This window comes from Poeciliopsis prolifica, unplaced genomic scaffold, assembly GCF_027474105.1.
Source record: "Poeciliopsis prolifica strain line A6 unplaced genomic scaffold, Auburn_PproV2 SCAFFOLD014, whole genome shotgun sequence".
Taxonomy (NCBI): domain Eukaryota; kingdom Metazoa; phylum Chordata; class Actinopteri; order Cyprinodontiformes; family Poeciliidae; genus Poeciliopsis; species Poeciliopsis prolifica.
This window is the reverse complement of record NW_026562389.1, coordinates 4319924-4346226: the sequence shown is the minus strand read 5'-3', so window position 1 is coordinate 4346226 and position 26303 is coordinate 4319924. Positions and strand designations below refer to the sequence as shown.

General features: G+C 39.0%; 3 protein-coding genes across 5 annotated transcripts in view; 1 reads left to right on the top strand and 2 right to left on the bottom strand.

Moving 5' to 3' along the window:
* Nucleotides 1-87: 87 nt before the first annotated feature.
* Nucleotides 88-8691, bottom strand: zgc:152830 (uncharacterized protein LOC767682 homolog). Its single transcript, XM_055039797.1, has 16 exons — nt 8594-8691; nt 7689-7730; nt 7503-7593; nt 6639-6787; nt 6445-6553; nt 4079-4206; nt 3898-3997; nt 3353-3428; nt 3195-3280; nt 3002-3106; nt 2260-2335; nt 2057-2175; nt 1889-1972; nt 1751-1808; nt 922-1103; nt 88-841 (listed from the first exon to the last, which is right to left on the bottom strand). The coding sequence occupies exons 1-16, from the start codon at nt 8602-8604 to the stop codon at nt 704-706; spliced, it is 1554 nt and encodes a 517-aa protein (XP_054895772.1). The 5' UTR covers nt 8605-8691; the 3' UTR covers nt 88-703.
* A 304-nt stretch (nt 8692-8995) lies between these two features.
* On the top strand, nt 8996-18022 carry fahd2a (fumarylacetoacetate hydrolase domain containing 2A). 2 transcript variants are annotated; one of them, XM_055039878.1, is made up of 8 exons: nt 8996-9180; nt 10108-10373; nt 10520-10736; nt 13643-13702; nt 13780-13942; nt 14718-14826; nt 15214-15301; nt 17916-18022. In XM_055039878.1, the coding sequence occupies exons 2-8, from the start codon at nt 10108-10110 to the stop codon at nt 17976-17978; spliced, it is 966 nt and encodes a 321-aa protein (XP_054895853.1). In that variant the 5' UTR covers nt 8996-9180; the 3' UTR covers nt 17979-18022. The 2 variants fall into 2 exon arrangements, with proteins under 2 accessions (XP_054895853.1, XP_054895852.1); XM_055039877.1 differs by lacking the exon at nt 8996-9180 and adding an exon at nt 9187-9304.
* Nucleotides 18023-19510: 1488 nt separating this feature from the next.
* Nucleotides 19511-26303, bottom strand: part of gpat2 (glycerol-3-phosphate acyltransferase 2, mitochondrial) — a 129299-nt gene continuing 122506 nt past the window's right edge. For both annotated transcript variants that reach the window (XM_055039057.1, XM_055039058.1), the window contains 4 exons: nt 23420-23540; nt 23037-23105; nt 22633-22688; nt 19511-19892 (listed from right to left, as the gene is read on the bottom strand). In XM_055039057.1, the coding sequence (XP_054895032.1) occupies nt 19776-19892; nt 22633-22688; nt 23037-23105; nt 23420-23540 (363 nt within the window). In that variant the 3' untranslated portion in view covers nt 19511-19775. The remainder of the gene's footprint in view (nt 19893-22632; nt 22689-23036; nt 23106-23419; nt 23541-26303) is intronic.

The window sequence follows — 26303 nt, the reverse complement described above, 5'->3', positions numbered from 1 at the left end:
ATAAATGTTCTGGTACCTATCTTTTTGTAAATCATCTGATTTCTATTAAACATTTCATCTGAAGAAAAACAAACTATGAGACAGATGTAGTGGTAAACCATAAACCCCACTTCTTTATTGAGTAACGAGCAAAATTTTGTTTCATAAATGTCTAAATTTAAACCCCTGAGAGTTTGCAGAGTCAGGTCACTTTGCTGAGTCAGGTCACTTTGCTGAGTCAGGTCACTTTGCTGAGTCAGGTCACTTTGCTGAGTCAGGTCATTTTGCTGAGTCAGGTCATTTTGCTGAGTCAGGTCATTTTGCAGAGTCAGGTCATTTTGCTGAGTCAGGTCACTTTGCTGAGTCAGGTCACTTTGCTGAGTCAGGTCACTTTGCTGAGTCAGGTCATTTTGCTGAGTCAGGTCACTTTGCTGAGTCAGGTCACTTTGCTGAGTCAGGTCATTTTGCAGAGTCAGGTCATTTTGCAGAGTCAGGTCATTTTGCTGAGTCAGGTCATTTTGCTGAGTCAGGTCACTTTGCTGAGTCAGGTCACTTTGCAGGATTCTTCCACCCATGATTCAGAAAGGAAGAAAGTTAGAAACAGTCAGAAAGACAAACCTGAGGTTTTCACAAGATTCAATTTGAAGGAAAATGATTAGATTAGGTGCGTTTCATAGAAGTTTGAGAAGGTATGCATGTTTATTTTTTAAATCAATATTTTTTTTTAGTGGCCATCTTGAAAGATGTAGTTGGTTGCCATAGCAACAATGGGGGCCCCTGTGGGGACTCCGGGGAAAGGACCACTGGAGCCGGCGATGTCGATGTGGGAGTAGGGCAGAGGCGCGTCCGAGTCGACTCCATGCTGTGGAGACATTCAGACAGAAGTCAGCGGTTCTGATCCAATGAGTGGCAGACCTGCAAGCGTTGAGTTTTTCTAACGACCTTGTCGAGGCCCGAGGTCATGATGAGGAAGGCCGCGGGGGTCTGATGTCCTCGCGGTGTGGCGGAGGACGGGAGGTTGTTGCTCTGCAGGATGTCCTCGTACTCAGACGGGCCCTTGTGGAACTCGTAATCCTCCCGCCTGATGTTGGAAATCTCAAACACGTCGCCCAGCACGTCTCCAGCTGCAGGAACGACAGTCCAGCTCAGGTTACAAAGAGCTGCTAACATGCAGAAACTTTCATTTTACTATCTTAATATGGTCCCAACAGTGACACCTAGTGGGCAACTAGATCTATTGCAGTTAAAAAGGACAACTTAAGGATCGTAATCAGCAAAATGTCAGATTTATGAATAAAGATGCACAAATTCAAGTTTTTCATTTCGGTATCTGAGATTTAGTGTCAGCTGATGCATCAAATCAACGCTGAACACATTAACTCGATTTAATCTCATTTTCAAATTTATCAATATTTGATACACTAGAACAAAAGATGGAGAAAAACAAACATGTCTGATCACAATGTCATCATAATTACTTTTTTTTTTTTAATTTAACATCAATAATTTATCAGAGACAAATCTTTTTTTAAATCATAGTAAGAATATTTTCTCAATACCTTTAAATCTAAATTTTCTCTGGACTCATTTAGAGATTTATTCACAAATTAACGTATTTCCATGTACATGCTTATTACATTAGTTTATTTATTATACATATAAACTATTAAATTCCATAAGGACAAATAAGTTTTTTCTCATTGGGGATCAATAAAGAAAATTCTATTTTCTTCTATAAACGTCGTCTTCTTTCAGTGAGTCACAGCCTCACCTTTCTGCCACTGAGCGGCGTTCCCGTTGCGGTGGGCCGGCCCGTTGTCCATGATGATCTACAACGATAACATTTATAAACGAGGAAAAACGTGAAAACTTCCAGTGAGTTTAGGTTTGTATTTCTCAGAGAACTCACTGAATAGTTTGGTCCCATGGCTCTGATGGCGTGACCAGTCAGAGTCGCAATCGTGAAGATATGCGGGGAAACTTCCTGCGCCGCCTGCAGAGACAAACCGTCACATTTACAGGAGATGGATCAGAGGAAACGACAGATCTGTGAGAGGGTTAACGCAGCGTTTCCAACCTTCTCCTTCATCTCACAGAGCAGATCCACCATCACCATACGGCCTTCTGCGTCTGTGTTTCCCACCCGGACTCTGCGACCGGCGCGGGAGACCACCAGCTCGTCTGCAACGTAGCAGTCTGAGAAAACGCACAGGAAGGTGGCAGGTGAGACCAGGGTGTGTTTTTATACATCAGTGGAGGTATGAAGAGGTCAACACTCACCTGAACCCACACTGTTCCTCACCATGGTCATCGCACCGAACACTTTCAGATGTCTCGGCTTCAGATGGGCTAAAATCTAAACGAGGTTAGATCTACGTCAAACAGAATCTGAATGGTGAGGTTCGTCTTTCGGTCCAATTTACTTTTTCTAAGTCATGCCTCAATTATTATCATTTTACAAATGCAAAAAAATTCAAGACAGTCAATCGCAACGTCTCAATTTATAGCCTTTATAGTTTGGTGAGAAGCTCTAGTGTCCAGATGCACCACATCCTAATGATCCAACATGGGGATCCTCAGAGCTCTGCTTCGGGCCCACTTCTGTTTTGTGATCAAAGATATATCTACATGGAAAGACAATTAGTTGCTTATCGTTAAGTGAATTGACTATTGAAGGCTATAGGAGATCTTTTTCTTCAAACTACTCCTTTTGATTGAAAATGTCAAATGAGATCATTAATAAATATTACAATAGCTTCAGTCAGTTTTAGGCAGATCATATACAGCTGTTCTGATCCATATTTGAAACTGTCTGAATATTTTAGAGTTTGAAAGTAAAAAAAACCAAAACAAAACAAAAAAAAAACTCCTGAACAAATATTTTAATATTTATACATTTATTTGTTGTCTTTTCTATGTCTCGCTGTTAAGTCAGTTGGTTTCTCTTAATTGCCCTCAGATTATCTGACCTGTGGATTAATTTACTTCTGTTCGGCGACAGATTGAAAGACGGATTATTCACCTGGAAGAATCCAGCAACAGCAGCAGCTCCACACTTGTCTCTGTGCATCCCGGCCATGAAGCCTCCGGCCTTTATGTCTGCTCCTCCTGTGTCGTAGGTGATGCCCTGCAAACAGAGAACAAGACGAGGAAATTACAAGTAGTATTTTTCTTTATCCCGTCATGACGGATCAGCAAACATTTTAATCTCTTACCTTTCCAACCAACATGAGTGTTTTCTGGATCGGTCCCTCTCCACAGTACTGCAGCTTGATGACTCTCGCCTGATGACGAGGTACATCTGGAGAGGTTTTTAATAGCATTGATTAGATCTGTAGGAAATCTGTGCTGAAAAGAAAAGTTGCCGTCTTACTGTTAGCGCAGCGGTTCACTGCAGCCAGACATGGATACTCCTTCTCCAGAGTGTTCACGTTGCTCAGCACTTCCACCTGGAAACACAAACCAGGTCAGCCTGAACAGCCAGCCATTTCTGCATTCATTAGTTTTATTGAAATTTTATGCAACAGACTAATTTGACTGGAAGGTCAATGAGAAATTGTTTTCAAAACAAACAAAAATGTATTATAAAACCCATAAATAAAACCCAACTGCTATCAATCATTTTGCTCTTGCAGTGTAATGCAACTTGTTTGTTGCAAAGACTTTTTTGTGATATAATAAACCAACAAACTGAACATTTTACAATGTTTCAGCTACTTTGCAAATACAGTATAGTAAAAATACTCATAAGATTTTTTTTTTTTCTAAAAAGTTCTACTCTGGTAAATATAACTTAGTTACTCCTTACATCTGCAATCAGGTAACCAAGTTACCTTCAGTAATAAAAATGCTGCATATATCAAACATGACGAGACTTTTGTTTTGTTTTGTTTTGCATGTCTGCAGGACTCGTCCCACCTTCACAGGGCTGTTCTTGAACAGTTCCTGGACGTATTCGGCCACGCGAGGAGCCGCCATGCGTTCAGGGTCAGAGCCGCCGATGTCGCGGTAGGCCAGTCTGAGGAGGCAAAACCAAACAGCTGCTGGGTTTTCAGCAACAGAACCTGATAAAACGGGTCAAACGGAGCGTCGGACCCACCTTCCACTCTCCAGAGCGTTGGCCAGCTCCACCAGTCGCCGGCCCTCGGCCTCCTGCGCCGCCCACAGCCCCAGAACGCACACCTTGTGGACCGACAACTTGATGTTCGCCTCTCGCACTTCAAGCGGCTTTTAAGGTGAGAAAACTTGTTACTAAAAGGCATTTGGAGTGATGTCAGAGCTCAAATACTGCATTATACGTTTTACATACATTAATCCAAATATAAAATAGAATTTGTGACATTATATTTTATATTTACAAAACATCAAGTTAAAACATTTTTTAATGTCTGAACTAAATTGAATGATTAAAGAATGGACTCTACAAAAATAAAAATATTTCCTGGTCACAAGAGTAAATAACTTCAAATCGTATCCATTTGGCTTTAGATCGTTTCTTTCCATTCAGTGACGTATAGAAGAAGTGAAATGTTTTGAGGCAGTTTAGTTTAGTTTGGGTGACATGAACTGTAACATTTAGCATGATATTTTGTGGTGATGTCATGAAAATGATAAAAACTATTTAAGAAAATATTCCTTCTCGTTTCAGATAACTGTATGGCTGTGACTGCATGGCTCAGCATTCGCAGCAACACTAAAATAATGTTCTTTAAAAACAGATTTCAGGATGCTACTTTAAAATAAATGATAATAAACTGCACACAGTAACTTAATTTAATTATATTTTTTATGTGGAATAAATAAGAGTAAAATTTCCGATAATTAAACTTTATTGTGGCGATAAATCAAAAATTCTTATGGTAAGAAATATTTCATGATAAATGCTCACTCCTTTAGGCAAGTTGTTTAAATTGTTGCAGCGTTTTAAGAACTGATAAAAAAATATTTGATGATGATATCGTGCATATAGGACAATTTTAGTTTTGCTCAACTACATGTTTTCAAACCAAACATGCATAAGGTTACTGCAAACATTTCTGTATGGCCACGTTCCCTGGTTTTGATCCAGATGAGGTGAAATGCCTCATGAAAGATTGATAAATGTGCAGCAAGCTCATGGAGTCTGAGGGCCGCACTGGGTTAACTCGAGGAATCTGAACTGTCCAACGTTTGTTTCGATGCACTGCAGGCCATTTCTTCATTCAGTCACAAATATGGATTTATTCCAATTAGATTGTCAGACTTCAAACTTTACAAGGAGAGTGACACAGACTGACCCGGCCAAACGATGCCAACAATCAACGGCACTGCAACACGATCAACAGAGACTATGACCACCCCAGCGCTCCCGCTTCCTCATACACACCAACCAGGCGCAGCCGTTACCTCCCCATTCAGACCTTGGTGGCAGTCACACCCTCATCAACACACCCAAGTGTCCAAACCATCAATCATTATTTAATTCATATGGCTCTTACAGTTGGCACACACACTTTCAAAGTAAACACGAAGTCACTCGACGCCACAGACTGGACGACTGGTGTGAAGGTACGGTATGAAAGCCTTTGTAGTTTCATGCTATAAAATATTCATAGGAATGTTTTATGGGAGACATTCCCATGACGAATGTTTCCCATTAAACAGTAGTTTCATACTGCAATCCTGAAGGGCAACTTTTAGATGCATCCTTCGTCCTAAATGCTGAAACTGCATCACTGGCATGCAGTCAAGCTCTACAGAGCCAATACTGGAGCCATGAGTGCTGAAGCAGAGAGACAGACCACTGCCTTAAGCTGCGTTCACCCAAATTCACCGCAGTTTGAACGGCCCAATTCCAATCTTCTCCTCCCCCCAACCCACCACACACACACACACACAAAAACCTCAATTTATGCCACTTCTGTATGTGAAACTAAATCTGATACGTATCCAATTGTTTGAAGCCTCCAGAACAACTGGAGACTATACAACTGTTGTTCACAGTCAGAACTACTGACGGTGAGCAGAAAACCAATGCATTTACCAACTTGACGGCAGTTTGCACCATTTTGTCACGCTCAGTGAGCACACATGAACCTTTTCTCACGCCAACGTTTCATGCTTTCGGTTCTCCGTCCCATCAAGTCAGCCTGTGATCGAGCTCATGTTTTCATAACCTTTCCATTTTGTTTGCATGCCAACTTTTACACCCACCTGTCAGAGAACCGTCAACGTTTACTGACAAGGCCAGTGATGGATTTCATTGTTGAGTGAGTTTTATAGCTTTCATCACTTTTTATATTGACAAATGTCTAATTGATGGCTAATCAAGCAAGTGAAACAGCTTGAACAACCTCTTTTAAATGCTACAGGTGTAGGGTGGGGCGGGGAACTAAAACAAGAGATCCAAAAGGTTTTATCATTTACCCTGTTGGAAAAAAATGACTAAACGATCTTTATTTTGCAGAAGAGTCTTCAGTTTCTCACCATGTAGAGGGCATGGAGGGCACCGAGTGCAGCCGCCAGGGCGTTGTCCTTGTAGTCCTTGTGAGGGGGGCAAACCAGCAGGGGGCGCTGCATGCCAGCTTTCAAGGCACTGAAAATGAGACCATGAGGATGAGCAAGGATCTGTGGGTAAAATGAAACATGGAGGAGAGGCCGCTGAGATGCTGTTGACTGACCGTTTGATGCCTTTGACCGCGGCGTCACTGAAACGTCTGACATCATCGTAGTCCCGGTTCACTGGGCCGGTAGAGGCAAATATCAGGCGGTTCCCGGGAAGACTGGGAACCTTGATGAGCACCACCTCATCCCCCAAACCGCTGTCCACCTAGAGGTCACGAAGAACAGCAGCAACTCTGATAGTGAGCTGAATAACAAAAGAAATTATGTCTCTTGAATTTTTCACATTTTATAGCAGACCTAAACTGGAGTGGAGATCCTTTGTAAGGATGCAGAGCATACTGGCATTAACGTTAACTGTCATTTTCAACTTGGACTTAGACTCGTACTTTATTGATCCCTTGGGAAGACTCCTTCAGGAAATTGAAATACTTATCAGTATCCATACCATAGGTAAAGCTGGGCCAATATTACAGCAGGACAATATGGGTGAAAAACACACAAAAGCAAAACTAAAAGGTTTGACCTGTCGCAGATTTTAGAAGACAATGATCACTGACGGTAGCTGCATTTCCATTACAAATGTGTCCAAAACTTTATTGATTATTGGAAATGCAGCTACTGAGCTCAAGGGAAGTTACAAAAAGATATCCAATAAATGTTCTCACTGAGTCTTCTGGCATTTATCAACTAGAAATAATTTTGGTAATTCTGAATGACCTGTAATTTGGTCTGATTTAACTTCAAAATGAGGTTAAAATGTGAATGTGTCTTTATTTAGTGTACGCAAAGTTTTGGTTTCAACTTTACACAAGGACCAATGTGTTGCACTAATAATGCAGACGGAACATTAACCCTCCACAAACCAGTTATGTGGCAGTTTGACTTTATAAGCCAGCAGGGATGCAAGTGCAGACACTTACAGAGCTGTAATCCTGCAGCGGCGCTTTCAGGCTCTCCAGCTCAGCAGGGAGAGTGTCATGGCTCTGGGTCACCAAGATGAGGCCATCAAAACTATAAGAACAAAACAAAAAAACCCAAGAAAATCAGCATCCAATTCTGTCTGAAACAGACAGAATAAGAGGAGTAGGACACTTCCAGATACTCACTTCTGGTTTTTGAGGTCGGCGGTCCACTCAGTGGGCTGGACGCTGGACAGAGAAACAGTGATGTCAGCAACACAACTAAATAACTAAGAGAGAGTGAAGCAACAGGTCTGGTTTAAAATATGGCTTAATGATAACAGCAAGAAGAAAAAAACTGTAGGACCTTTGAAACCTGCAGGTTAAAAAGAAAGAGAGCAGCCGATAAGACTCAAGAGGGTAAAATCTTATTTTTCTTGATGCAACATGCAAAGTAGGACAATAAAAAAAAAATCCTTGCACACTTTACAGCAGGGGTGGGCAACTCCAGGCCTCAAGGGTCGGTCTGCTGCAACTTTTAGATGTAGCTCTACTTCAACAGCACGGGGTCAAATAATGAGGTCATTAGCAGGACTCTGGAGAACCTGACTGCAGCTGTTGGATTCAAGTGTGTTGGACCAGGGAGACGTCCAAGAGTTGCAGGACCGGGATTGGCCAACTCTGCTTTATAGGGTGCAATCACCTCCTTTTGTAGAAGATTACGACTTTAAATCTGATGACAAACCAACTTTATCCAACACCAAACAGAAGGTTATAGTATCATATGACATACAGGAAGAGAAACTAAAACTGTCATGTATGCAGTTCTGAGACCCTTTAAAGGAAACTTAATCCAAATGAGTTTAAATCCCAAAAGCAGAAAATAAGTGTCAAGTTTCCCCAAACAGCTAAAAACCGCCTCTTGAATATTATCATGAAATAAATACATAGCGAGGTCAAATAAATGTCTAAATAAAGCAAAGTAGTTAATTAGGGAAAAATAAAGTCTTAAAAAGCCACACGTTTGCAGCTCAAAACGAGAATCAAAGCGTGAGACGAAACTTAAAACCGGACAAGAATCAGATCTGATCAATAAAAACCTGGAATCCCACCTGGTGCACATGTCTCTGTCCTCCTCCTGCAGCCTTCAATGTGAAACAGACAACAGGCTCCAGTTATCAGCAGCTCATTAATGGAACCGCTTCCTCTCTTGGTCACATGACCCGTGATGCCTTCACGGACTCAAACGAGTCCGCCGTTTGAAAAACGTCGTTGATTTTAAAACATTGAGTTATTACAACGCTACAGCACTGTATTTAATCTGAATATAAAACAAACATTGAGTTATCACACTGCTGTATCTAGTAAGAATATAAAAGGTAATATGTGCCATATTTTTCTGTGAAAATAATCGTTTTCAAATCAGTTTGCCCATAATTTAGCTAGAGGCGGGAAACTTCCGGTATAGGGTTTGCTGGGTAATGTAGTTTTACGTATTTCTTGACTAAACGCACACAGAATATATTACTATTTTAAATAACACTGACTGGTTTATCAGACGCAGTCAGTAAAATAGTTGAAGCGCCAATAAAGCGCGAATTGAAACATACAAATCACTTTTCACCAAGCTGACATTTTGGACTACAAAAGCTGACCGGAAGTAGCTGGTTGTAGCGTTTTCCAGCGCAGAACCGCGGAGGTGAGTGATTTTGTGGGCTGCAGACAGTGCAAAGGGCACAATCACTAGTTTGGCAACTAGTTGCTATGTTGCAATGGTCCATTGCTCCTGAGGAGGCATTTATAGGAAGCTTCTCGACCTGCAGGTAGGCAGCTGTGAAATATCGCGTTTTGGGTTCATTTAATCAAATCTAAGGAAGTTTTGTTCACATTTTAAATGCTGCAACAGATAAGTGGTTAGAACTCATTATTTTGGCATCCTTTGTAACGTGTCTGCACGGCGGTTACCAAGTCCTCCCTTGTTTCAGCATGCGATTGTTGATTCACCCTGTAAACAGAAATAAACCCCAGAACTGGAGGGCCATTGCCCTGCAACTTTTAGATGTGCCTCTGCTGCACCAAACCTGAATAGAATAATTAGGGCATTAAGGCTCTGGAGACCTGATCTACACAGGGAGGAGGTAATTAAGCCATTTCATTCCAGTGTTTTGTACCTGTGGCACATCCTGCAGGACTGGAGTTAAGACACCCCTGCTGTAAAGTTTGATAAGTCTGAAAAGTGTGGCGTGGTGCATTTGCTTTCGCACCGTCAGACTTGGTTGCAAATACAGCAGCTAGTATTTTTTTCTCTGTCAAATTTGGATGCACAACAAATAACATTTTTCTCTTGGCTCAACAGATAAAACTCTGAAATTGAGCAGAATTCAATTTTCAAGTTTTTTCTCAAATTCTTTTGGATTTACCTCAGTCTAAAAGATGAAAATCTTATGCGTTAAACCATAATTAGACAAAGTAGTATTCTCCTAAAGCCCATTAATTAGATATTCTATTTTGCAGATCAAACCTTAAGAAAATGAAGCTCACAACAGAGTCAATTGCTCTTATGCATGTTCCATTACATTTGTTAGCAGTTTGTGTTACATGAAGTTTTTCTCTTTTTAATAAATAGATGAGAATTCCCCTTCGCTCCTGTTGCATCTTCAGGAGTTTCATCTCTCAGAAACAAACCTTAGACACACAGAGGCGCGGCTTAAGCAGCGCAGCGATGCGCTTGGTGCAGTTTCGTTGCAGAGGTGACGGAGATGATGTCAGAGTGGGAGTGGAGCAAGGCGAGGGGCTGAATGTGGTGGATCTGAAGGCGTTCGACGCCTCCATGCCTTCAACCATCAGAGAGCTGCTGCAGCTGGGAGACAAAGGGCTGGCGTGTGCACAAAGGTCCCCAAACAGGATTCATTCATGCTTTTGCCTGTTTTTCTCCTTCTCTGATCTCAGTTTTTCTTCTTGCTGGCATCATAATATGAATGAATGTAACAAATAATCACTGAAATGAAATTCCTCCAATAAGTGCTCTTCCTCCTCAGAGCTCTGGCGTCTGGCCAGTTTGTGGTTGAAAGAGCAAACATCCAGCTGCTATCCCCCATCTTGGGCCCAGAGAAAGTGGTGTGTGTGGGCATGAACTACCGGGACCACTGTCTGGAGCAGAATGCCCCGATCCCTGAAGAACCCATCATCTTCAGCAAGTTCCCCAGTGCCATCACAGGTCCTTATGACGACATTATTCTGCCCCCAGAGAGCCAGGTAAGAAAAAGGAAATGTCTCCACTAAATGACTCTTAGAGCTGCTTTGAAAACACTGAATGAGGCTAAAGCAGTTTGAGAAACATTGTTGATTTTAAACAAAAATGTTTTTTTAAACCCCAAATTAAAGCACAAAATTTTATTGTTATTTACTGTAATTTAAGCATTAAATTAAATAGAATGTGTTGGGAAACAAAGAAGGAAATAATTAAATATTAAATGTCCAGTCAGGGCCTCAGATGTTTGGCTTACAAAAGTAAAGTTGTGTAGTTTCCTAACTTTAATAAAAAAATACTTTGAGTTGTACCTAACATTTTACATTTAAGATATAGATTAGAAAATACCAAACTAAAAAAAATTATGAAAAGTGTAAATTTGCATTTGCTGGATGATCTAATTGGTACCATTTCTGACCTGGGGCCACAATAAATTAATAGAAGGGCCACATTTAGACACTCTGGTCTAATTATATTCATAGCTTGATTACTGTAGAGTATAAACTAATTATCAAGTTGAGAGATTACATAATATTCAGCTCTGAAAATGCAAACTACCTGGAGAAATTAAAGTATGTTGGGTTAATAGTTATATATATATGACCACTAGGTGGCACTGTGGTATAAGTGCAGATCACTGAAAGCTTTAGTTGCTAAAGCAGCTTATTTTCAATAAAAATTTAGGAGTTGCATTATCATCAGTCATTAATTTCTGTATTCATGTATGGAACATAAAAAACTGTAAGGCTGTAATTTTACCGCTTAGTGATTTTATTCAAAAGACCAGATGAAAATGGCAGCAGGATTTCTTTGTTTTTCTTTGTCCTTATGAATCTGTTCACACAGACAAGCTCTGCTAATAATTTAAAACTTCAGCCTCTCAGGTGAAACATTTGTTTTATTTGTGCGAATCGAAGGCGATAGGTTATCGCAGCCTGTAAATCCTTCCCCCCGTTGCAGAGATAAAGTCTGGGAAGGAAAATCTAGAACCCTCCCTCACGACTGATGAGATCAGATTGAAGATGTTGTCACCACTCTCCTCATAGTTTCTCTTTTTTAGCAGCAACAGAGATCAGTCTTTTAAACTGGTGAATGGATGGCAGGAAGATGAACCATTTTCTCTCTGTTGGAGCTCCAGACTGATTCCGAAGAGTTTGCAGTTATAATTTCCTTTCACTATGATGAACTGACTGGCGAGAGCAGCTGGTTTGTTCTTCACCATGTTCATTTTCCAGATTGTGGATCATATTTTTTTAAGTCTGTACAAAAACAAGTATAGGTTTTAACTGATTGTAGAGTTTCCGTAAACCACAGAAGGTCAAAACAAAAAACAAAAAACAAAAACAAACATAGCTATATATACACATCCAATCTAATTTCTGGGCTAAGACCGAGACCGATTGACGTACCTTTGAAACATCAACAGGCTCGCTCTGCTTGTGGCTGATGATTCTGCTGCTCATTTCTACATCACCTGCAGTCATAATGTTGAAACCCTGTTGAACAGTCAACAGGGTTTCTAGGAGAATAAGAGAACAAAGCATGGAAAAAAATATTTATGCCTCATCCCATTGTTCCATCTAGCACTTCGTCGATCGATTCCTCGAACAGCAAATGTATTAATCATTAGAATAGGCTATAAGGTAAATGAGCGAGGTCCTTATGAACATAAATCAAACCAGTTGGATTATTTAACATATTGCATGGTTAATTTATTGCCCTTAAAATTGAAAAGTCACAGTAAAACATATGCATTTTTACTAAAAACAATTAAAATGTTTGTGATCCAAAAGTATTTTCAACTGAAAACGTTCGAACTGGACCAAATGAAAGTAATTCATGCTCAGAGCTGCTGTGCTGCATTAAATATTTCTGTATTGTTGGAGTCGGTGGCAGCAGGATGAGCAGGCGGTGTGTGGGCTCAGCCTCATCTTATAATCCGGTTAGATCTCTCTGCAGATGTCTGATGCTGTTGATGGGGATTAAATATTACCTGAACAGTTTTATCCACTGATTTCTCCTGACTTGGAGACAACCTTCCCAGTTTGTCATGTGCCAGTGAAGATAAATTATCACTCTCAGGGGTGAGGAGATTTTTTGGTTTCTTTTTCTTTTAAAAAAAAATGAAGTCCTGTCTGAGCTTTTCAACCCACGTCAGATGTGTGACTGCACATTTTTATTCTTCCATTTGGGTCTCTGCTGCACGAAGCCCCCTAGGGGACATGGAGGGTATCGTTTCTTTTGCATTCGCTCGCAATAACATATTGATCAGTTCAGGTGGCATAATTGCATACTGAAAGCCTTTCTTACGATAATCATCATGCTCTCTGCTATTATGTGAGGTTAAAATCTTGTTAGTTTATATATTTTCCTTTAGGGTAGAAATGCATAAACAAAACAGGAAAAAATGGACGTTCTTTCTTTCTATCCCTTCTAAGGTATAATCAGAAACTTTCTGTAAGAAGGAAAGAAGGAAAACATGCTGACTATTCCTGAGTTAGTCATCTGATTGCGTCTTTTTTGTTCAGAACTTTTTTTTTCATGTGCATCTCGAACTTACACAAACAGACATAAACATGCAGTGAATAAATTGATTTTCAATCTGTCTTTTTGAACCAAAGAGTTTTAAGTTTGGAAAATGAGCCGTTTCAAAAACCTTAAGAATGTTCTATCAAATCAGGAGGCGCTTGTTTGGCCGGTTTTGGTGGAGGCTGTGATTTTGCACAGCCAGCAGCAGTTCATTTGGATTTAAAGTGACAGGAACGCCTAAGAATAAAATAAATAAAGACGGCTCAAATTAGGCAGAACTGACCAGAACATCTCGTTATCTATAGATGGACATGTTTTGAATAGACCATAGACTTACCCTAACCTGTTTACGACTTCATCCTGGTCTTTTCTGTTACTGAAGGAGGTGGACTGGGAGGTGGAGTTGGCCTTTGTGATTGGACGAAGAGGAAAACACATCAAGGTGAGCCTCTCATCCCCGCTGACACGCCTTAGAGAAGCATTTCTGGTGAAACCATCATTATTCCTGCTGTGTTTCAGGAGGAAGACGCTCTGTCCCATGTGGCCGGGTTCGCCGTGGCGAATGACGTGAGCGCTCGCGACTGGCAGTTTAAGCGCAACGGGAAGCAGTGGCTGCTGTCGAAAACGTTTGACAGCTTCTGCCCTCTCGGACCCGCCCTCGTAACTATTGATGCTGTGAAAGGTGAAAGAGAATGAGGAGGAGGACAGAGGCAATCTGGTGAATCATGCAATTAACTGTGATTTTGGCTGTTTGCTGCGTCACTGAGTTAACGAGCTAAACTCAGAGGAAAGCGTGGCTCCTTGAATGCATACCGCATCGCTGACAAAAACAAAGTCATTATAGAGGAAAAAAATGAAATAATGTGCATTATTTCTCCATGTTTTTGCAAAAATCCAGCACAAACAAAATGAAAATACAAGTAAATCAGTGATTATATGAGCGATATTGACTTGACTTCTCATTTCCAGTAAGTTAAACGGATCAAATGCTCAGAAAACCCCCCACATGGGCCAAGTCTTAGGATTTGACACCAGTTTGTTTCTACATTAGTGATTTATAAGTTGACTGGATAAATGATAAAATGGGTTTTGTGGGTTAAAAAGACAGGAATGATATTAGCAAGCAGCAAACAGTGAGTTGTGGTCGTCTTAAATATATCAGAGGAGAAAACATTGCATGAGTTCAGCCTCTGAGCAACGTTGCCTTTTTTGGATGAACCATCAAAGTTCACCTAATGCTTTTCAAAGATATCTGCTTCTGTTTGCAGCCATTTCCATGTGACAGCAGCAGCAAACAGCTCATACAAACATTTGTTTGTAAAAGGGAAAAAAAGTGATAGCGCTAAGCTTTTTAAAGTCTTTGTAATCAATCAAATTAAAGTCCCGTCCCTTATAAATGTGTCTTTTACAAATGTCTTAATCAGGACATTTGCTTTGTTAATCTTTTTCTCCTCCAGATCCTCATAACTTGGGGATCCGCTGCCTGGTCAACGGGGACACTGTGCAGGACAGCAACACCAGCCAGATGATCTTTAAAACCGCAGCGCTGATTGCTTGGGTCTCAAAGTAAAGTCACAGATGCAATCTGCAGTTTTTGATTCCCGAATAGAGCACACAGTTTTGTCTTCACGTCTCTGAGCTCAAACCAAACGCTTCAGCAGAGAATTATCCAACACCGACTGGAACGTTTCACTCAAAACCAGCCAACCAACTGGAGCGCTGCTAATCTGATTTCTACTTTTTTGGACGGTGAAGCCTCATCCCTCCGTTGCTAGAGGGACAACGAATGTCCCGCTGGCAACTCGCTCACATTTCTGGCTCCTTTCAAATATACAACTGGCACTAATTATTTAAAAAGTCTTTATTGCCCAGATTAGAAAGTAAATCACGATTATCTGTTTGTTTTGCAACAGCTTAATTGTTTTTATAAAAGTTAAATGTTGTATCTTGCAGGTTTGTGACGTTAACTCCCGGAGACGTGTTCCTGACAGGAACTCCTCCCGGCGTGGGCGTTTTCAGGAACCCACCCGTCTTTCTTAAGGTGATTCATGCGTGACGCAAATAACAGCAGAGCTTTTCCTCCTGCAAATTTCCAGATCCATTCAATAAACTAATATATTCTATATTTTCTTTTATCACTAAAACACATTTGCACAGATTATGTTCATACAGATGGCTTTTATTTCTGTTTTTAGTTCAAAGACATTTAAAATTAGAATTAGACCAATAAAGAAACAGAAATGTTATGTGGGTTTAACTAAAAGTATATTTACTTTTTAACCTGATGAATGCAACTATTTAATTTACTGAATGTGACTGCATCTAATTCCCTTCTTCAACACACCTGATCAACTCTGTTAACGAGCCGTTCGTTTAATTCAGGTGTAGAAACTCACAGGAGGTTAACGCTCAACCTGAGGGAAGTTGCGCCAAATGTTTTATGCAGCAAAAATTCTCCTTTTGAGCTGTAATCATTTTAAAGATATTAATGAATGTTTCCAGAGGTCAAAGGTCAGCCAGCTGGTCCACGTTTACCATATATGGTGTCAATCTACTATGCTGCCTTTTTTTACAGCAACAATTTCTGTTTGTACAGTTTATAATCAACATTAAATGGAAATGAATTGCATTTTTTTTTCCCAACAAAATGTTTGTAGCGCAGTTGATTGACACCAAATTTGTAAATGTGGACCGGCTGGTTGACCTTTGACGACCTCTGGAAACATTTATTGATATATTTAAAGTATTAGCGGCACAAACAATATTTGCTGCACAAATATTTGACAGATTTAGTTTGATTTGCTGAACTTCACTCAGGTTATCCCTGGAGGACTGGAGTTGTTTTGTTTTCATTCTTTATTTTTACCCAGACATGGAAAATATCTAAATTCCAAACTTTTTCCAGACCGAATAAGAACACAGAAATATAAACCATTTGTATGAAACTTCATTGCATGCAGCTGTATAACAAAATGCGTCACAAGTTCTGCTGAAATTGAATAATGCGGTAAAAATAGCATGTAGGTATGCTTGGAGGCCTAAAAAAGCAGAGCTTTGTGAAAGGAACATCTTCCCACTTGGTGATTATGGGGGTGGACTCATCATGCTTTGGCTTGTTTTATAACCGTTGTCAAAGGAAAAGTTGTTACCGGAAGGCCAAAAAAAAAAATAATAAAAAATAGAAAAAATAAAAAATCCTGGCGAGTTATGAAAGCCCAAAGTGAAAATGTCAAAGTGCAGCTGACGTCAGGCTTGTTTAATGCAACTTTTCTGCACAACCTCAGTGTGAAAATAGAAAGCTGTTTCACTTCAGCTCTACTGTTCACAACAAAACATGTTTTTAATGAGTTCCTGAATCACAGAAAAGTGAATTTTAGCGTAGTGATTCATATCAGCCGCACTATGAGACATGCAGTTAGCGCAGAGCTTAGTTTATCTCCAAGTATCAAGCTTCATTCCTGTTAATAAATGGGCCAAAAAATAAAGAAGGGGATCAGACTCTGGCGTAGTACGGCTTTGTTAATGAGCAGATCTTACACTCGGCAGCATGATTCAATTTCTTTTGGAGCGGTTTGTGTTTTTCCTGCTTTCCCTTTCTGCATTCCTATGGGGTTTGACCATTCTTGGCCAAATGTTTAGGCAGACAAAAAGCTAATTAAGTAATAATGGCAACAGCAGAGTGTTCCTTAAAATAGATGTACTGTCTTCCAAATGACACACATAGCCTTGTAAAAGTATTCAGATGGGCCTGAACTTCTCCACATTTCAGTCTCCTCTGTTCTGGCTACTGTTATTTTAAATTCAAATAAGTTGCTGCTGGCCACGCCACCCAGCTCAACGTTTACACTCGCATGTGCAAATGGCTGCAAACAGATGCACACTGACATAACCGTCCATCTTTGAAAAGCAGAAATGGAGTCTTCTGAACAACCAACTAGAATGCAGCAAGTAGTTTCTGGATGGTAAGTCAAGAACAAAATGGTTGTCTTTTCCAGCAGCCATTATACAGTGCGTGCAGCGGTAAAACCAGCTTACCAAACGTGCTGGAGCTTGGCTTTGGCACCATGTCTGTCGATTGTTAATCAAGTTTTTTGAAACCGCTCATTTTCCAGACACCAAAAAAACGTTCAAAGCATTTTGGCTCTTTTTAGGAGTTGAGACTCAAATCAAAGTTTAAAAATGATGCAAACATTTAATTTAGCAAAATAAATCCACTTTCTTTATGTTACTTCTGAAGGCAGTTTGTGGCACTAGATTTTATAGTATATCAAAGTGAAATGAGCGTCATGCAAAAGCCCCACATACTTTAAAAATTTGATTTAAAAAACTATTTCTTTTATTTTAGTATCATGTGCTACTTTTATGATCTTTTGAATAAAATCACAATAAAAACAGGTTTGTGGTGGTAAAATAACTTGTGAATCTAGAGTTCAGGTGGTGTAAATATTTTTACAGAGCACCTTTACTTTTCTAAAAAAGAATATAACTGAAATAACCTTTATTGTCTGTCAAAGTGGGAAAATCATCAAAGTGATTCTAAAACCGTTGACTTTAGCAAGATGTAGGCTCTGTTGTCTTTTGGTTGTTGTGATGCTTGTTTAGGAAAAAGGAAGAAATAATTTAAACTGAACTAATATTTTACTGTTTCCTTTCAGAGAGGCGATATAGTGGAGTGCCAGATAGACCAGATCGGCTCCATCATCAACAAGGTGGTTTAAATTCTTCAGCAAGAAACTGAAAAATAAAAAAAACAAAACGATAAGTTAGTTGTTTTATTTGCAAGTGTTTAATAATAGGGAAAATGTGGTATTTTTACTACAACATGAAACAATGTAATTAGTGACTCACTAGCTGGAAAAGAGTCCATCAGCAGCCGCCCACTCATGATGTACAGCACAAACTGTGAACCTCTTGACTAACTTTAACACCCAAAAAAAAAAAAAAGTCAGGATGATAAACGCGTCATTTTTTCATTTTCAAATTTAGAGGATTTGCATGGCAGCTATTTTATGAAAAGGAAGATTGCACAAACTATAATGGAATTATAGTTTTTTTCAGCAGAACAAAGCAGAGATGTTACCTGAAGGAGAATTTATAATCGGTATTAAGAAGTTTGTATTGAATCTCCCTGCAGCTCAAAGCACAGAAGCCCTCTTTAATTACCACCCACAGGCAGCTGCAGGGGAACTAATAAATGGGTTTATCTGGTTCCAATAAATGCAGTTTGACATTTTTTTGAAGAGAAACATCTGACTAAAGACATTTTGTATAAAAATAATAAGATTTTTTTTGTGTGTGGAAAATTTAACTAAAATTAAGAGCTACATATCAAAGAAAGCAAGATTAGTCAAAATGGTGCAACAAAAATATTAAACATTATTAATATCAAACTGCTTAAGAGAATATTTATGAATGTTTTAATTGCTGCTCAGTGTCTCAGTTTAATTTTTTTTTTACAGCTGGTGAAACATTACAAATGGTTTAATTTGAGCTTCTTATGAGTGTTTGCAGCTGTCATATAATCATTAATAATTGGGTTTTATTACTTTCAGCTGCTCTTCAGTTTGATTTGTAATATTTTAACTTTATTTTTATTGAAATAAAATAAATATTATTAAAATTTTATTACTTGAAATGCAAACCAAGCAGAGGACCACAGAAAATAATCTAATGTGCCTATGTAATTTTTAAAATGTGGTTCTGAAACAATATTTTTCACCTGTAAAAGAACCAAATGTTGAAAATATATCACCGATAAATCTAAAAGATTCTTCATATTTTGAACCAAATTAACTTCAAATGTCAAACATAAATCAAGTCTCTTCTTGTTAATTTGTAAAATCTGCAAAAAGGTTTAAATATCAAAGAAGAAATTGACCACATTTAAAGCTGAATTTGTCAGAAGTGCCACCAGGTGGCGGTAAAGTTGCACCGTCACCCAGACGTGAGGTTTGTTCCTGATTTAAGGGTGAGAAGCAGTTGGACTCACTCTGCACTGTAAAAACAGTCAGCTGTACACAGCAAACATTAACGGCTGCCAGAAAAAACTCGCATCAAAGCGAGGAATCGATTGTTCTCCCCGTCATGATGTCCAGAGGTCTGCGTCAAAGAGTCTCCCCAGAGGCCTGACTCAGCGTGGATGATCTACATTCAGGGGCGAAAGATCCTCAGAAAAAAATGACTTGTCGAGAAATATCTTATATTCACCCTTAAAGAGCTCAGGCTGCTTGAACGCGACGTGAATCTAGGATGAACCAAGAACTTCTTTATTTAAAACATTTTACATATAAGGAACAGCTGATGGCAGGTTCTTCGTGATGCTTTCCTGCAGCTGAGAAATGGCTTAAAAGTAAATTTATAAAATGCAATTAAAATAAAGACAGCTGCTTCTAACTCAGAGTGACTATTTTAGTTAACAACAAAGGATTTTTCTGACAACTACACAGAACGAGGTCAGATTTTTTTCAGCAGAACAAAGCAGAGATGAGGCCTTGAGTCATTCTGCGCACTTAACATTAATTGTAGAGGTACTGTGAGATGAAGCGCTGCAGCTTCTCCCGGTTCTCTGACAACTGGAACAAAGGACTAACACCGAGGAAGATGTCTCCTGCCTGACGCGTCTGCAGAAGGACCTGAATTAAAAAACAATGAACGTAAAAATAAAAACGTTAGCGGACACTCCAGCTGCAGCCTCTGATTCATTACTCTGCTTTTAATCCTGCACAGGGTTAAAATACAATCTTTACCCAAAGAAACATGAAGAGAAACTGTTACTAATGGAAAAACTTTATTCTCGTAATTTTATTTATAATGAGAATATGAGAAATTTGTAAGAAAGGCGGAACACTATGAGAATAAATTCGACTATTTTGCTATGACTGGAGTATTGCAAGATTAAAGTCATAGTATTAAAAAAAAATTGAAATAATATGCTAATAATAAAGTCATGATTTGAAATCCAAGTCATTGTATTACGGGAATAAGGTCAAGATAAGAAGGTTGCATTATGACAATAAATTAAATGAAGAGAATAAGGCACATTATGATAAGAATATACTCAATATTATGAGAATAAAGAGTAAATAAAAGAATAAAGTGAATGAGAATACAAAAATAAAGTTTAAATAACAAGAATAAAGTTCTACTATAAAGTCATTACGAGAATAAAGTCATATTTTAAAAATATTTTTATATTACAAGATCAAAGTTTAAATAATAAAAAAATAAAGTCATATTCCAAGAATAAAATTGTTATGAGAAAAAAGTTGAAATAACATGAGAATAAGGTCATAAAATGAAGCAGTAATTTACGACTTTATTCTTATATTTCAACTTCATTCTGGTATGTATGACTTTATTCTCCTAATTTTATTTCATTTATTAGCATGGCCCTAATCCTCATAAAAAGCAAAGGAGAGATGGTGAATAAAACACAAGAACAATAAATGAGCAAATTTTGAAATAATGAGGCCAAAGGAGAGAGACAACAGTCAGGCTATCCTTTCTGTTCTATAAGCACCAGAAGCGTTTCTTCTTCTATGGTTTGACTCGCAGTTCTTTGATGCACCGCCTGTCCGACATCAGGGACGAGACGAGACAAGGGTGACTGATAACCTCAATAATAATCTGAATAATTGCCTCCAGGGACATTTGCACATATATGGGTCAATGATGCTCTATTTTTAAAGAAGGAGCTTCCAAAGTTACAGTCGAGACACTGATTCAGAGAACAATAAAGATTTATAACTCCACACTTTCTCCTAAAACCAATTAGTGTTTTTCTCCTGCAGGTTTAGTGTCGAATTTGATGCAGATTAGCCAGTCTGCCCCTCTGATTCCTCATCATTTGGAGCCGTTTTCAAAATATCAGCAGACGGAGACGCCAGATGCTCGTATTCTCATCAGCTAAAGAAAAAACAAATAAAAAAAACATTCTCTACCCTCCGTCTTGGACTGGATGGAAAACAACTTTTATTGCCTTTGAAAGCTGCAGAGCGATAATCCCTCCCAACAAACATGCAGAGTTTATCTGTTCTGATCAAAGTTTGAGTTTAATCCTCACTCCGCTGCGTGTGTGAGTTTTTCACATCAACACAACCCACAGGAAAAATGTCACCAGAGGAGTACCTTAAAAATAACTCTTTACTTGTTTAACCTCAGTCAAATACGCAGACTGTTTCCCTCGGTAAAATCAACAACGATTCTTAGCAAAATAAACACCTTCATAGCTGCAGCGCCAGACTCAGATGTCTTTATTTAGAGAAGATATTTTTAAATAAATTATATCCCAAAAATCAAAACTTCCTTATGGAGTGATGTAAAAAGCTTTACAGTCTTCTTTAAGTTTTTACCAAACTTAAATGTTTCAGATAAAAAAAACAATTCAAAGGTAATCTGAGTAAATACAAAATGTAAGCTTTGTAATTATGACAATATCAACAATTTTAATGGCCTTTTAATACAAGTTTTACCCATCCTGCAGTTTTTTGGCAATAAATTAATGTTTACATATGAGCAGCCCAAGCTAAGCTCCAGAACATTTGGTCAGCTGGTTTTGCAGCTGTTTGTACTAAATAGGGTGCTTAAAAAGACAAGTGTTTTATTTTTGACTGCCATCCAGACAGAAACCACTTCTTGTTGGTTGTACAGGAGGCTCTATTTTTGCTTTTCAAAGATGTACGGTTGTATAATTGTCCATCTGTCCACCTGTGTGACTGTAAATGTTGGGTTGGGGGGAGGGGGTGCAGTCAGAAGCAGATTATTTGGATTTAAAGTGACAAGAGGCCCTACAACAGCTCATTCTGGAAGGAAATCTCATTATCTAAAAATGATCTTTGTGCAAAAAATGTAATGAACATATTTTCTATAAACGGTAGACTCATTGTAACCTGTTCAAGGAAGCATAATGGTCACCTTTAGTATGTAAATAAACATGGTGTAGTTGTGTTTTTCAATAGGAGAAATGATTTTATGTGAAGAGAAAAAGAAATTCTGATGTTGTATAATATTTGTGTCATATCACTTATCCTGTTACGTACTTTCCTCAAACTTTTAAAAACCATAGGAACACAGAAACTCAAAAGAAAGTGAAAAATTAGATTCCCTACATTTCTCCAAACCTTGAAAGCACCACAACAAAATTTAACCATTTCAAGGATTTCTGCACTGATATATGAACCTAGTCTGAACCAATGGACGGTTGAATTGCACCTGAAGCCTCAGTGCTGAGTGGAGCTGTAATTCTGAGCCGACAGATTTACACACACACACACACACACACACACACACACACACACACACACACACACACACACACACACACACACACACACACACACACACACACACACAGAGAGGGAGGCTGTCACTCACCCCGAGGTCTATTAGTGTTCTAACTGCAGTGTGTGCCGCCTCCTCTGAGCAGCTTTCTGTGAGATACAGCACAAAGGCACACATGAATCAAAAGAACAGGCACATATCCAATATAGAAAATGAGGTCGGGATAACAGAACAAAGCCTCTACCAGTGGGACTGTAATTTTTACACTACGTATTATTGAGGGCTGCCATTTGGATAGATTCTCGCTGCCTTGTGTGTTATTTCTGAAATGCGAGAATGTGGAGAGTGAGTGTGGGGGCTGCGGTGGCTTTCCTCTTTGGCCTCTGCAGATTTGTTAGAACTCAGTGAATCAGTGGGAAAAGGCGAGGTGACAAGCTTTTAAGGTTATGACACAAGAAAGAGGATCTCAGTGTGGGTGTGTGTCGGGTTAGGCTCACCATAGTGCTGTTTCTTTTGATTTGCTGTGTCACGGAGATGGGAGTGTATCTGAGATAGAAATTCGGCTTCTGCAGCAGGAAAGACGAGAAAATAGAGGCATTACTCTGGCAAAGCAAAGTCCTGACACTTCCTACAGATGGTGGATGTTCTCTTTATGCTTCAGTAACGTTCTACCGTATAGTAAATTTGTAACCGCTCACTGCAGAAAAAAAATGTTTGAAAGATAAGCATCAATATTAATTTCATCCCTGCAGCAACTCCGATACTTTGATTAAAAATTGAACCTCAAGTCCAACATGTTTCCTTTCTATCCAAGTCATTTAAAGCTGTGATAATTCATGAACCTGTTACAGGTAACTAGAGTAAATCCAGAGTTTCGCACCAGGCAGAGGAGAGTCCATCACGTCCAGAGCGTTGGTGGTCCAGCATAGTGCCCTCAAATGTCCGGCTAGCATTCTGCAGAGGAAGAAGAGCATTTCTGGGCACTGCTTCGGCTGAGTTATCTAGGAAAGTAAGCACAAAGAAAATTAATTAGTTTTTATCCAACAAGGAAGTCCAAGACTATTGTCCAGACTTTCACCATTTAATTAGGGCAGTACTGTGTATTTTCTTGACATAAAGTACCATTTTAAAGCACAATTGGTAACAATGCTGCCTTCAGCTGTTGTAAAAATGCTACATCATATCAAGTATGACTGAAAATAAATCTGACTTTGTAATTTATTGCCTTGAAATTGGGCTGCTGTCTGTTTAAAAAAAAAAAAACACCCTTTGTAAAACCTTGCATTCAGGAAATAGATCTCTACATCTATATCTGCAGACAGATGTAGATATAGAGAGATCTATCAATACCTATTACGAATCTATAGAGAAAGATACTGAGATAGATCTCTCTCTCCAGCTCTGTAGAGACAGGTAGAAATAGATATAAAGAGATAGATATAGATAGACAGACTGATATAGAGATATACAGATCTAAACATAGAGTGAGAGCACAATATATAGACAAAGATATAATACCTTAAAAACTGAAAATTGGCTAAATTTGCATTTACCAAGCATTGATCCACAACAATGCCTCCTCACACACAAATAACAAAAAAATATGACGGTCCAATACAACTGGGACATCTGATGTCCTTTAGGTAGTTGGTGGGGGACATTGGGAGAAAATGGACGCCTCCTTGGTTTGGTTTTCTGGGCCCGTCCCACTGGGAGAAGATCCAGAGGAAGACCAGGACACACTGGCCTGGGAACGTCCCGGGTTTCCCCTGTTGGAGCCGGACCAACTGGCCGGGACAAGGACGCCTGGGTCAGTCAGGCTGCTGACCCTACGACTCGACCCCAGACTAAGTGAAAGATAATCGATGGATATTTTTAAATACCTCAAGATTACATAAATTAGGATTCATCTGCATTTTTCTCACCACTCCAACTTTTTTAATTGAAAATTCTTTATTAGCTTCTTGAAATTGAAAACTTAGAATTTATATCCCATTTTGGGCTAAAAGGAAATCAATCAAATCAATAAGTCAGAGTTCTTAGTCAACATAATAGTTTAATTTAATTTCCCACCAAAATTTGAAATGCTCCAACCAAAGCTCAAATTTCTCCAGGTGAAATGTTACTTCCTGGTGTTTTTTGGTCCCAGTAACTTGTTTCTCCTTTGCGTTGCAGCGGTTTGAACATGCAGGGCTGGTTCACAGGGTTTCTCTGAACACTTGATGTTAAGATGCGTCTGCTATTTGAACTCTGGGAAGCATTGATGTGGGCTAATCTGCAGCAGAGGGAACACTTGGTCTGCCTCTCCTGGGGCAGCTTGAGAGGCAGTTTCATCATCATGTTTGATGGTTTGTGTGACTCCAGTTGAAAAAAAAAAAAAAAAAAACATAAAAAAAGAAAAACTTTGCTGAAATTTACCAGACTCACTGACTTTCATGTTGTGAAATGACAAAGACCTGTCATTTATGTGAAAGAAAACTATGGCTGATGGACTTGTTGAACTTTAATTCTTAGAGAAAGACCCCCTGAAGGTTATTAAGAGATTCACAATAAAGTCTGAAACTATTGCACTGCAAAAAAATATATCCAAGTATTTTTTGTTTAGTTTCTAGTGTGAATATATTAGTATACTTAAAATAAGACAAAACTAACTAGCAAGTAACTCTTGAGCAAGACATGTCAGTTTGTTTAAAGTAAATATTTTCATAATATTGATAAAAATGTATTAGTTCCAACAAGACATTTTCCTATATTACTCATCAATGAGATGAGTAATATTACTGATAAAAAGAAAGAAGAACTAATAGAAATGTCTTTTTGTCGGGTACTGACTTCAACTTCTGGATGTTTAGTCAGAACCAGTTGGATTTTGCAGTGGTTCAGATTTTTCATTGTTATAAAGTTCAGACATTTTTTACGTTCAAATACAGATTTACCACATTTGGCTTTTATCATCACGCATGTCTCACATCAGTGTCATAAAAGGTGGTTAAAATGCGAGATGACCGCTCAGGCTGCAGATGTTTTGAAAATAATTGGATATGTTTCCAAATTAGAACCACATATGGTTCCTGACCCAAATCACCCTCTTCATCGCCACTGGAGGTTCTGCTCAAAGATACGTGACTTTTAAATTGGACATGCAAAGATAAAAACTTTTGTTTATTCTCATTGATAATTTCAGACGAGCCCAAACAAACTGTTGTGGTACATTATTGTACTGTTTACTATATCAGTGACGTCAAGGGAGGCAGACACATGTTGTCCCCATAAGTAGAAATTAAGGACATGAGAAGCAAAATACAAAGAGTATCAATCTAACGCAACATTTCAGTACATCGTTTTTATTATTGGTAATTTCAAGATTTTTATGGTCAAAATTGCCTTTTGAAATGCATGAAAGGAAATCGGGGTGAAGCAGTGCAGTGCTGCGCCTCACCTCTGGGGGCGCTGCATCTCACAAGTGAATGAACCAAGCATTTGGCGCATTTCCATTGCTGTCTGTCCTTATACTGCCAATGCACTTGTTTAATTAGACATTTTCTATGTTAGTGGACACATTTAGTGTTTCTGATTGGCCATAAATGTGCAGTGAAAATGCGTCAGGTGAGGCGGAAAGTACCGCGCCTCACTGATAGAGGGCAGCGCTGAGCCCCATAGACAAGACGAGCAACAAATTCTCTTCTTCTATGAATTGAAAAACAGGGGGCAAAACAGACGGAACCGAACCGCTCAAGACCAATCTCTCTTTAATTTTTTAACTT